The sequence below is a fragment of the Fragaria vesca genome, linkage group LG6, assembly GCF_000184155.1.
Source record: "Fragaria vesca subsp. vesca linkage group LG6, FraVesHawaii_1.0, whole genome shotgun sequence".
NCBI classification, from domain to species: domain Eukaryota; kingdom Viridiplantae; phylum Streptophyta; class Magnoliopsida; order Rosales; family Rosaceae; genus Fragaria; species Fragaria vesca.
Genome location: NC_020496.1, coordinates 29,849,411 through 29,861,737, shown reverse-complemented (window position 1 = coordinate 29,861,737; position 12,327 = coordinate 29,849,411). Strand labels below are relative to the sequence as shown.

Below are 12,327 nucleotides of genomic sequence, written 5' to 3'. Positions count from 1 at the left end.
CTCCAAGAGAAATAAAATCGTCAAAATAAAATGACGTCAAAATATTCCGCAACAATTATTGTTCAACCATGAACTCTAGCATGCATTTATTTAAAACAAAAGTCCACTCACAAATTAGGCCTAAGCCTGACGTCGATCTGGGGTCTCGTCTGCTCGAGCCTCCTCACGTCCTGATCCAAAAATAATATTAATTTCCCAACTAATAATCCAATATTTAGTCAAAATAGGCAAAATTACCCGAGAGCCATAAATACGCTCATCATTGCCTAACTTCGATATTCTTAAATCGAAACGATCCGAACTTAAATATCATACTCGACAGTCGTAAATACAACCTCCCCAAAAATACGACTTAAATCCTATGGCCGGATTCTTCATTAATTAACCGCCAAAAATACCAAACTTCGGAAATTCATAAACCTATCCAAAACTCATCCAAAAATTCCATAACTCACTTCAATATAATCCCCTTAATATTCCACATTTAAAACCCTAAAAATCTCCCAAACCGCGGCGGCTCCGCCGGCAGCGACGGCCGGAGGCCAATTCCGGCGACCTCCAAAACCTATGAAATTTTGACAGCATCTTCCTCTCATCATGCTCTACAACTTTCCTAACTAGCACAAACACCAATTCCAAGCCTAACTAGGGTAATCGACTAAAAACATCAAAAACGCTATAGAATTTCAACTTCACATTTCTCCTTACCTAGCTCAAGAGAGAGTGAGCTGTTTGGAGGGGTTGCTGCACGGGAGGAGGGCTACAAAACGAGCCAAGGATCGCCGATTTTGGTGGCCGGAGGAGGGAGCTCCGGCGAGAGAACCACCATGGCAGCTAGCGGCTCCGGGCGTCGTTGCTCTCTCACGGCGGCGTTAGGGGAGCTGCTACCGGCCTAGAATGGAAGCTGGGTCGGAGGCAGTCAGTTTAGGACCGGAGCGACGGCAGATGGTGGCCGGACGGCGGCAAGAGGACAGCCGGAAAACCGGACAGCGGGAGGGGCTCGGGAGAGAGAGGGAACCGGGAGGAGAAAAGAGAAGAAAAAGGGAAAAGAAAAATGGGCCTCTAACACCCGGTCCAACAACCTTATACACCAAAACCCACTCTAAAATTTACACCCCAAAATAATACCCTAATAAAAATTACATTTTACTAGCTAAAATTTACCATTTTTTACCGTCGTCATATTTTCTCCCACGAATAATTCCCCGAAATTAATCGTCCCTTAAAACACCTCTAGGGACCAATTAAACTATTACCTCAATGACGGAAACGGTAAAATTCTTATTATAATCAAGCTAGTAAATAAGGTAAAAATTTAAGGGTCGGGATGTGACAGTTGCAATGGAGTTGCAATGGTTCTTCCAACAGATACACTCGTTGATAGTATTATCAAAATAAGAATAGTTAAAACAGATGGTAAAAAGGTAAAGTAAAAATGCAGATGGTTAATTCTGATTTTTACCCCACATTCTCTAACAGTATGAACAGATTTGATAAACATCTGGAGTAATAGTGAAGGAAAGATGAACATAATAAGAGGATTCGAAAACTTGCCAAAAAAATAAATAAATAAAGTAAAGATGAACTAAACAAAGCATTTAACACCAGAACAGGGTTTCAAATGCATTCATATGCAACAAGGGCAGAGAACCCAGAAATTAACTAGGATAAACACCAAACCTCTGGTAATCCTACAAACTTCAAAAGCAAAATTGGGCAACTGAATCGAACTTTATTTAACGAACTCAATAAAAGCCTAATGAACAACACTCATTATTATCACTGCTGCCAAGAGACATTGAGGTTGAGACATGGCATATGAATCACAAGAATTAGTATATGAAAAATTGAGGTTGATATCACCCTGTTATAATAGATAGCGTTCATTTCTTCAAAACATCTACCCCACCACCCCTTGTTAGAACAGCAACCACATTTCTGCAAAACATCTACCCCACCACTCCCTGCTAGAACAGCAACCACATGTTGAGAGTATGAATAGTATGAAACCATGATCGATCATGCCTAAAGTAAGAAGCTATCATAATCTGATAATATAAGAGAAAGCATGCTTGCAGTTTCACCAATCCAACCTCATTTGATCATGGATTTTCAATGCCCTTCCTTCCAAGTCCTGTTTACTTTCTTGCTACTTACTGTGATTCTGCTACTGAAAATAGGGAAGAGAGGCCACAACAACTCCTCTGCTTCAAAGCTACCACCAGGGCCATGGAAGCTACCAATTATTGGAAATATACACCAGCTCATTGGCACTCTACCCCATCGTGGACTCAGAGACTTGGCCAAGAAACATGGACCTGTTATGCACCTGAGGCTCGGAGAAGTTTCCACCATAGTTGTTTCGTCAGCTGAGCTTGCCAAAGAGGTGATGAAAACACATGACATTATCTTTGCATCAAGACCCCAAGTCTTAGCTGCAAGGATCGTATTTTATGATTCTAAAGATATTGGATTTGCTCCATATGGTGGATGCTGGAGAAAATTACGAAAAATTTGCACGCAGGAGCTCTTAAGTGCAAAGCGGGTTCAATCTTACCGGCCTATTAGGGAAAAAGAGGTACTGAATCTCATCAAATGGATTGGTTCAAGAGCAGGATTACTAATTAATCTTACTCAGAAAGTTATATCTGCCACGTATAGCATAACTTCTCAAGCAGCCTTTGGTAATCAGTGCAAGGATCAAGAAGAGTTCATATATGCAGCGAAGGATATTAACAAAGCAGTGTCGGGCTTCAATGTGGTAGATGTATTTCCTTCTTTCAAATTACTTCACAGGATAAGTGGAGTGCATCCTAAACTTCAGAGGCTGCAGAAGCAAGCTGATAGAATAATGGAAAACATCATCAAAGAACATATACAAGCTACAACAACAGCGAAAAGTGATGAGGCTCAAGATCTGGTAGATGTTCTCCTAAAATTTCATGAGACTTGCGGTGGCAGTGAGCTTTCTTTGACTACTGACAACATCAAAGCAGTGATATTGGTAAGTATAGACACACACGTCTGACTATCCTCTAAGGAAGAGACTATGTTGACTATAAAGAGTTGGAGACTTTTTTTTTAATTTTTTTTCTTTAACTGAGTTTGTGTTAACCTGTTCCTTCCTTTATTTACAACTGTTATCAATTTGAGCTGGCTGTTAGTTTGTTCATGAATTAACAAATTAATCATTAATTTTCAGGATATTTTTACCGCTGGGAGTGAGACATCAGCTACGACAGTAGATTGGATAATGTCAGAAATGATCAAAAATCCGAGAATCATGAAAAAGGCACAGGATGAGGTGAGGGAAGTGTTCAACAGAACACAGCAAGTAAACGAAACAAGCATCAGATGAAATATTTAAAGTTGGTCATTCAAGAAGCACTGAGGTTACACCCTCCTGGTCCCTTGTTACTTCCAAGAGAATGTGGAGAGAGGTGTGAGATTGATGGTTATCAAATACCTGTCAAAACAAAGGTAATCGTGAATGCTTGGGCAATTGGAAGAGATCCCAATCATTGGAATGAGCCAGAGACCTTTAATCCAGAGAGATTCCTTGATAGCTCTATTGACTATCAAGGAACAAACTTTGATTACATCCCATTTGGTGCTGGAAGGAGAATGTGCCCTGGCATATTATATGGTCTGGCTAATGTTGAGCTCCCACTAGCAATGTTGTTATATCATTTTGATTGGAGTCTCCCCAATGGAATGAATAATGAAGACCTGGACATGACTGAGGAGTTTGCCACTGTTGTCCGACGAAAACAAGATCTGCATTTGATTCCCACTCCATATCACCGTCCTCTGACTGATGCAAGTTCAAAAACAGAAATAAGTTAATCAAGCAATGAAGTGTACGTTTTCTTTTTTCCCTTGTGATTGCAACTGCACTTTGTTAGTTAGTTTGTTTATGTTGTACTTGTGTTATCAGAAGTTTGAGAAGTATCCAAAGCCTAGTTGCTAAATAAAAATCAAACACTTTCCCAAGATTTCGCCTCTACAGAAACTTTCGATATTTATACTCATAGCCTCTTTTAGTAGCTGGTAGAGTCTGAAAAAGTCAGTGATGTTAAATAACAGCTATACATGTTTGCAATCTTCAAATTTTGTTCTTTATCTTTTGTTACTACAACAGAATTTGTGGATTTATATTTACAAAAAAAAAGTTGTGTTGATTGCAGAAAATTTGGACTTGGGGACTGGTTAAGGTTTATGAAGCTGTCAACCCTTGTATGAACAGATTTGATAAACATCTTGAGTAATAGTGAAGGAAAGATGAACATAATAAGAGGATTCGAAAACTTGCAATAGTACGTACAGTGGTTTAACACCAAAACAGGGTTTCAAATGCATTCATATGACAGAGTGGAGGCTGATTACCCAACAGTGGGTGTTGGCAGGTAGAGTGGCTGAGTTTTGACGATCTCGAGTTCCGCCGGTGGTGAGACTTTGGGTTTTTGATTGTTTCGTCGTCGATACTTGAACACGGCGTTGGAAGAGTATTGCTTTGAGGCGGTTGACAGATCTAGATTCTGGGTTTGAGGAGGAGGTAGGTGGTTTCGTGCTTGGAGGATCTTTCCGGTAGCAGCGGCGGCTTCGGGGTCGTCTACAGCGGCACAACAAGGCCAAGGAGCCATGACATCATGGCATAGGAGACCGCCGGATTAATTCGGCGGCTGTGGCGGCTCCGACAGATCTAGTCGGGGTTGGTTCAGTCGGATCTAAGAAAGGGAGTGTCATGTGGGCTGGGCTTGCCTGTAGCCCATTTCATTTTTCTTTTCCTTGTTGGGTTTGATTTTGGACTAAAGTCTTGGTTAGATTTGTTCTGGCTTGCTATGAAAAATGAAAAGGATCCCTTTTAAACCCAACCATTCCTCTCTTTCTTTTCGATTCGATGAAAGGTACACCATTGGGTCTTAAGCCTGATTCGATTGAAAGTTGAGTCATTGTTAGAGCATAGAAGGTTATATGCTTTCTAGTTGTCATATCCACCTTTTTTGATGTAGTTTTGAGGTTGTATTTCAATTATTAGATGTAGTTTAATTTAACTTTGTTATGCATTTATATGGTCTCCAGACTATTCATGCTTGACATTTTGGTCGTCATGATATTTGATCAATGGATATTTCTCTTTTTCCCTGAAAAAAAAAATGCATTCATATGCAACAAGGGCAGAAAACCTAGAAATTAACTAGGATAAGAGCCAAACCTCTGGTAATCCTACAAACTTCAAAAGCAAAATTAGGCAACTGAATCGAACTTTACTTAACGAACTCAATAAAAGCCTAATGAACAACACTCATTATTATCACTGCTGCCAAGACACATTGAGGTTGAGATATAGCATATGAATCATAAGAATCATATGAAAAATTGAGGTTGATATCACCCTGTTATAATAGATAGCGTTCATTTCTTCAAAACATCTACCCCACCACCCCTTGTTAGAACAGCAACCACATTTCTTCAAAACATCTACTCCACCACCCCCTGCTAGAACAGCAACCACATTTCTTCAAAATATATAGTATGAATAGCATACCCATCAGAACAGCAACCACATGTTGAGAGTATGAATAGCATGAAACCAGATGGGATCATGCCTGACGTAAGAAGCTATCATAATCTGATTATATAAGAGAAAGCATGCTTGCGCGCAGTTTCACCAATCCAACCTCATTTGATCATGGATCTTCAATGCCCTTCCTTCCAAGTCCTGTTTACTTCTTTCTTGCTCCTTGTGATTCTGTTACTAAAAGTAGGGAAGAGATGCCAAAACAACAACTCCACTGCTTCAAATCTACCACCAGGGCCATGGAAGCTACCAATTATTGGAAACATACACCAGCTCATTGGCGCCCTACCCCATCGAGTACTCACAGACTTGGCTAAGCAACATGGACCTCTTATGCACCTCAAGCTTGGAGAGGTTTCCACCGTAGTTGTGTCATCAGCGAAGTTTGCTAAAGAGGTGATGAAAACCCATGATATTATCTTTGCGTCAAGGCCACAGGTCATAGCTCTGAGAATCATGGCATATGATTCTACAAATATTGCATTTGCTCCATATGGTAATTACTGGAGAAAATTACGAAAAATTTGCGTGCAGGAGCTCTTAAGTGCAAAACGGGTTCAATCTTACCGGCCTATTAGGGAAAAAGAAGTACTGAATCTCATAAAATGGATTGGTTCAAGAGCAGGATCACCTATCAATCTTACTCAGAAAGTTGCATCTTCCATATATAGCATCACTACACAAGCAGCCTTTGGTAATCAATGCAATAATGATCAATTAGTTTTCAAATATGTGATGAAGGAATCTAATAAGGCAGCATCAGGCTTCAATGTGGCAGATGTTTTTCCTTCTTACAAATTACTTCATGTGATAAGTGGAGTGCAGCCTAAACTTGAGATGCTGCAGAAACAAACTGATAGAATACTAGAGAACATCATCAAAGAACATACACAAGCTACAGAAACAGCGAAAAGTGATGAGGCTGAAGTACAGGAAGATCTGGTAGATGTTCTCCTAAAATTTAACGTCGACCATTTCGGTGGCCGTGAGCTTTATTTAACTACTGACAACATCAAAGCAGTGATATTGGTAAGTATAGACACAAACACATGCTCATACTTGAGAATTGACACGTCTTAATTTGATAATTTAAACTTCACCTTTTTTCTTTTTTTTCGTAATTCAACAACTATAATAGTTACGTACACAAATTGGATGACATTATGTACATGCCAATACAATATAGAAAGCGCCTAAAATTGTAAGTAAATGTAAGAAATATAGACTGGATATTAGTTTTTCATCAATTAACAAACTAATCATTTTCAGGATGTTTTTATTGGTGGGAGTGAATCAACAGCTGCAACTATAAATTGGACAATGTCAGAAATGATCAAAAATCCGAGAATCATGAAAAAGGCACAGGATGAGGTGAGGCAAGTGTTCAACAGAACACAGCAAGTAAACGAAACAAGCATCAGAGAGATGAAATATCTAAAGTTGGTCATTCAAGAAGCACTGAGGTTACACCCTCCTGGTCCCTTGTTACTTCCAAGAGAATGTGGAGAGAGTTGTGAGATTGATGGGTATGAAATACCTGTCAAAACAAAGGTAATCGTGAATGCTTGGGCGATCGGGAGAGATCCCAATTACTGGAGTGAGGCGGAGACCTTTAATCCAGAGAGATTCATTGATAGCTCTGGTGACTACCAAGGAACAAACTTTGATTACATCCCATTTGGTGCTGGAAGGAGAATATGCCCCGGCATATTATTTGGTCTGGCTAATGTTGAGCTCCCACTAGCAATGTTGTTATATCATTTTGATTGGAAACTCCCCAATGGAATGAAGAATGAAGACTTGGACATGACTGAGGACTTCGGCATGGTAGCCCACAGAAAACAAGATCTGCATTTGATTCCTACCCTTATATCATCGTCCTCCTCCGACTGATGCAAATTCAAATATAGAAGTATAAGCAAAATGTGTACGTTTTCTTTTTCCTTTGTTTGTTTATGTGTGTTATCAGAAGTTTAAGAAGTATCCCAAGCCTAGTTGCAAAATAACAATCAAACACTTGGCTTTTGTGATTTTGATTTTGAGTACTATACTCATAAATTCAGTAGTAGCTAGACTCTGAACAACTCATAAATTGTGTTTTGTCTAATGTCTATCAGCTTCGTCTCTAGTTCTAAACTTTTAATAGAGAGTGGAGTTAAATAACAGCACTACATGCTTTCTATATGTCTTCAAATTTTGTTCCTACTTGCACCAAGATTTTCTTAACTTTAAGTTGAATGCAGTTTCTTGTTTTTGCCATCCGCCCATGAATAGAGCGGTTTCTTTTGTACACCCGGGATGATTTCATAGCAAGATTATGAATCAAATCTAGTGATTGTGACAGTTAATACAACAAGAACACAGAACAACATTAGTGTATTTAGTAATTGTAACATTTTATACAAAAGAAAAACAGAGTATGATAATGTATCAGGGGGCAAGATTTGATACAAAATTAAAACGGAGCAACAAAAATGTATTTTGTGGGGCAACCGGAATTTTTCATATTCCCAGCTGTGAAGCAATGAACCTAATTGGATAACTTCTGAATGTGTCAAATTGAACGGTGAATTTTATAATTGAGAAGTTCGTCAAATATTTTATCCTTATAAATGAACAAAGAAAAAAAAACAGATTTCTCGTTAGAAGGCCCTATATATATTTGCAGATGTTAAGTATAAAAGAGAAGTCATGACTAGCAAAGAACTAAAATTGAATTCTACCCTTCTGTAGTAGATTTTTATGAGCTCAATAAAACTTCAACGTTGAAAGGGACTCAGCTTTATGTTTTAGATTGATTTTGTAGTTTCAAATCCTCACCTGGGTTGGATCCGCAACTGTATCTACCTTCTGTAGTAGATTTTTATTAGCTCAATAAAACTACAAAGTTTTTTTTTCAACGACATAAGGGGAAAAACAACCTCAAAGTACAAAGCTCCTGTTACAACCACCACCTAAAAAATCAAAATAAAACTTCAAAGTTGAAAGGGACTCATTATAAACATATTCAAACTTGTACTAGGTCATTATATTTAATACCAAGCAGAAAGTATGAAAATTACTTCAAGCACCCTGAATGTGCATGTAAATTAAGTATCAAGACGTAATGGTTCACCTAATCATTGTCTTTTGTAATGATTAAATAATTCTATAATAAAACAGTACGATCCAAAAAAGTATTTAACATACTAAAGTAAAAAACCATCACCATTGGACTGAAATGACCCTGTCTGATATATCATATATATAAGAGATGAAGCATGCTTGCAGTTTCACCAATAAAGCCATTCCAATCCAAAGTCATTTGCTAATGGAACTACAATGCCCTTCCTTCCAGGTCCTGTTTACTTCTTTCTTGCTACTTGTGATTCTGCTACTGAAAATAGGGAAGAGAGGCCACAACAACAACTCCTCTGCTTCAAAGCTGCTACCAGGGCCATGGAAGCTACCAATTATTGGAAACATACACCAGCTCATTGGCGCTCTACCCCATCGAGGACTCAGAGACTTGGCCAAGAAACATGGACCTCTTATGCACCTGAGGCTCGGAGAGGTTTCCACAGTTGTTGTTTCATCAGCAAAGTTTGCTGAAGAGGTGATGAAAACCCATGATATTATATTTGCATCAAGGCCCGAGGTCATTGCTTCAAGAATCATATCATATAATTCTACTGATATTGTATTTGCTCCATATGGTGATTACTGGAGAAGATTGCGAAAAATTTGCACACAGGAGCTCTTAAGTGCAAAGCGGGTTCAATCTTACCGGCCTATTAGGGAAAGAGAGGTACTGAGTCTCATAGAATGGATTGGTTCAAGAGCAGGATCACCTATTAATCTTACTCAGAAAGTTATTTCTTCCATATATGCCATCACTTCACAAGCTGCCTTTGGTGATCGATGCAATGAGGATCAAGAAGTTTTCAAATATGTGATGAAGGAAGCTAATAAGGCAGCATCAGGCTTCAATGTGGCAGATGTTTTTCCTTCTTTCAAATTACTTCATATGATAAGTGGAGTGCAGTCTAAACTGGAGATGCTGCACAAACAAGCTGATAGAATACTGGAAACATTCATCAAAGAACATACACAAGCTACAGCAACAGAAAAAAGTGATGAGGCAGAAGTACAGGAAGATCTGCTCGATGTTCTCCTAAAATTTCACGTCGACCATAATGGTGGCCATGAGCTTTCTTTAACTACTGACAACATCAAAGCAGTGACCTTGGTAAGTATAGACACACACACACACATGCACATACTTGAGATATCTCAATACTATAATCCAACATACATGGATGTAATGGTTCTTTGACTTCCTTCTCTCAGTAAGTTTGTTTTGACAGGCCTCATTTTCATTTTTGTTTTGCTTACAACTGTGGCTAAACAAGTTCGTTTTATCATCTATTAACAAATTAATCATTAATTTTCAGGATATTTTTACCGCTGGGAGTGAGACATCAGCTACGACTGTAGATTGGTCAATGTCAGAAATGATCAAAAATCCGAGAATCATGAAAAAGGCACAGGATGAGGTGAGGGAAGTGTTCAACAGAACACAGCAAGTAAACGAAACAAGCATTAGAGAGATGAAATATTTAAAGTTGGTTATTCAAGAGTCAATGAGGTTACACCCTCCTGGTCCCCTGTTAGCTCCAAGAGAATGTGGAGAGAAGTGTGAGATTGATGGATATGAAATACCTGTGAAAACAAAGGTAATCGTGAATGCTTGGGCAATCGGAAGAGATCCCAATCACTGGACTGAGTCGGAGACCTTTAATCCGGAGAGATTCCTTGATAGCTCTATTGACTACCAAGGAACAAACTTTAATTTCATCCCATTTGGTGCTGGAAGGAGATTATGCCCTGGCATATTATTTGGTCTGGCTAATGTTGAGCTCCCACTAGCAATGTTATTATATCATTTTGATTGGAAACTCCCCAATGGAATGAAGGATGAAGACCTGGACATGACTGAGGAATTCGGCGCTGTAGTCCGCAGAAAACATGATCTGCATTTGATTCCCACACCTTATCATCGTCCTCCTCCGACTGATGCAAATTCAAATATAGAAGTATAAGTTGATCGAGTGTACCTTTTCTTTCCTTGTGATTGCAATTGTAGTTTGTCTATATATTATGTGGTACTTATGTGTCAGAAGTTTGAAGTCCAGAGCCTAGTTGCAAAATAACAATCAAACACATTTGTCTCTATAAGAGCTACAATACTTGAAAACCATATATATACTTGCATTATCATGTAAGAAGTATTCTGGAGGTGGGATTTAAGGTATTTGTGAGGGCGTACTCTACTAGTCTGAAGAGTGCCCATATATATAAAGGACTTCTTACCAATGCAAAGTGTCTATTGCAGTTTGCTGCTGTATTGATCTTGGTTGGTTACGATTGAAGAAATGTCAAGCTGCTTGCCTGCTTGTTTTGATGAATAATACATATATAACGATTCTATCTGCAAAATAAGTATGAATCTAGTTGTTGCAGCTTAAGATCACGATCAATTGGTAATATTTTCTATGATTTCACAGTTTCATTTCCCTTCCTGTTAAACTAGTACGTGGAAGCACCAAGGAAACCAGGAGAGCCTGCAACAAACAACAAAGTCAAAGAACAAGATCAACTAAAGTAAAAATTTCACTGATTAAAATGATCGACTATCTTAGTTTTACAGATGTTAAACATGAAAAGTAAAATATTGACTAGCAACTAAACTTGAACTCTACCCTTCTGTAGTAGATTTTTTTTATCAGTTCATTGAAAGGTCAATATCAACATATTCAAATTTATCCTAGGTAATATTAGTTTGAATCAAGCAGAAAGGATAATCAGAGGCAATTTTAAACCCTTCTTGATACTTAATGATTCTGCTAATCATGGAGTTTTCTAATGTTAGTATACTACTTATGATGGCATCTACCATGGTTAACTAACGCGACAAGCATGTAACATTAAATAATTGCAGAAAATGACAATCAATAAATCAGGAGAATAAGGCAGGAAAGCCAAATGGAATCATGGCTAACCTTACTTCCAAGAGAATGTGGACAGAAGTGTGAGATTGACGGATATGAAATACCTCCCAAAACAAAGGTAATCGTGAATGCTTGGGCGATCGGGAGAGATCCCAATCATTGGAATGAGCCAGAGACCTTTAATCCAGAGAAACTTCGGTTACATCCCATTTGGTGCTGGAAGGAGAATATGTCCTGGCATATTATATGGTCTGGCTAATGTTGAGCTCCCTCTAGCAATGTTGTTATATCATTTTGATTGGAACCTCCTCAATGGAATGAAGAATGAAGACTTGGACATGACTGAGGACTTCGGGGCTGTAGTCCACAGAAAACAATATCTGCATTTGATTCCAACTCCATATCATCGTCCTCCACCTGATGCAAGTTAAAAAATAGAAAGATGTTAATTAAGTGTACGTTTTCATTTTTCTTGTGAGTGCAATGTACTTTCTTTGTTTATGTCGTACTTGTGTAATCAAAAGTCTGAGAACTATCCAGAGCCTAGTTGCAAAGTTACAATCAAACCCTGCGCCTTAACAAGAACTGCGATTCTTGAGAACCATACTTGCATTACCAAAATGGGCAAATCGGTAGTAACACATGCAAAGAGCAAAAGCCCCAGACTGCTGAATCAAGAATTTCATCAAAGCTGAACATTGCTCATTAAACTGAATATATTGAACAAGATCCATGTAAAAAAAGATTACATATATA

The 12,327-nt window shown here is 38.5% G+C and overlaps 2 protein-coding genes and 2 pseudogenes across 3 annotated transcripts; all 4 read left to right on the top strand.

Moving 5' to 3' along the window:
- The first annotated feature begins 1,948 nt into the window (after positions 1-1,948).
- On the top strand, positions 1,949-3,994 carry LOC101308108 (annotated as a pseudogene). Its single transcript, XR_185039.1, has 2 exons — positions 1,949-3,004; positions 3,203-3,994. The product of XR_185039.1 is annotated as a cytochrome P450 71D11-like (transcript).
- A 1,764-nt stretch (positions 3,995-5,758) lies between these two features.
- Positions 5,759-7,474, top strand: LOC101299609 (cytochrome P450 71D11-like). Its single transcript, XM_004305951.1, has 2 exons — positions 5,759-6,610; positions 6,851-7,474. Exons 1-2 carry the CDS (start codon positions 5,915-5,917, stop codon positions 7,472-7,474), a joined length of 1,320 nt encoding a protein of 439 aa, XP_004305999.1. The 5' UTR covers positions 5,759-5,914.
- Positions 7,475-8,893: 1,419 nt separating this feature from the next.
- LOC101307812 (cytochrome P450 71D11-like) lies at positions 8,894-10,919 on the top strand. Its single transcript, XM_004304059.1, has 2 exons — positions 8,894-9,809; positions 10,015-10,919. The coding sequence occupies exons 1-2, from the start codon at positions 9,114-9,116 to the stop codon at positions 10,660-10,662; spliced, it is 1,344 nt and encodes a 447-aa protein (XP_004304107.1). The 5' UTR covers positions 8,894-9,113; the 3' UTR covers positions 10,663-10,919.
- A 686-nt stretch (positions 10,920-11,605) lies between these two features.
- On the top strand, positions 11,606-12,002 carry LOC101299321 (annotated as a pseudogene).
- The last annotated feature ends 325 nt before the right edge of the window (positions 12,003-12,327 follow it).

What these genes read in the sequence shown, in the direction of transcription:
- LOC101307812 (XM_004304059.1), top strand. Translation starts at nt 9,114, where the DNA reads ATGCACCTGAGGCTCGGAGAGGTTTCCACAGTTGTTGTTTCATCAGCA. An exon ending in ACATCAAAGCAGTGACCTTG is followed by an intron (nt 9,810 to 10,014) that starts GTAAGTATAGAC and finishes ATTAATTTTCAG; the next exon opens with GATATTTTTACCGCTGGGAG.
- LOC101299609 (XM_004305951.1), top strand. Translation starts at nt 5,915, where the DNA reads ATGCACCTCAAGCTTGGAGAGGTTTCCACCGTAGTTGTGTCATCAGCG. An exon ending in ACATCAAAGCAGTGATATTG is followed by an intron (nt 6,611 to 6,850) that starts GTAAGTATAGAC and finishes AATCATTTTCAG; the next exon opens with GATGTTTTTATTGGTGGGAG.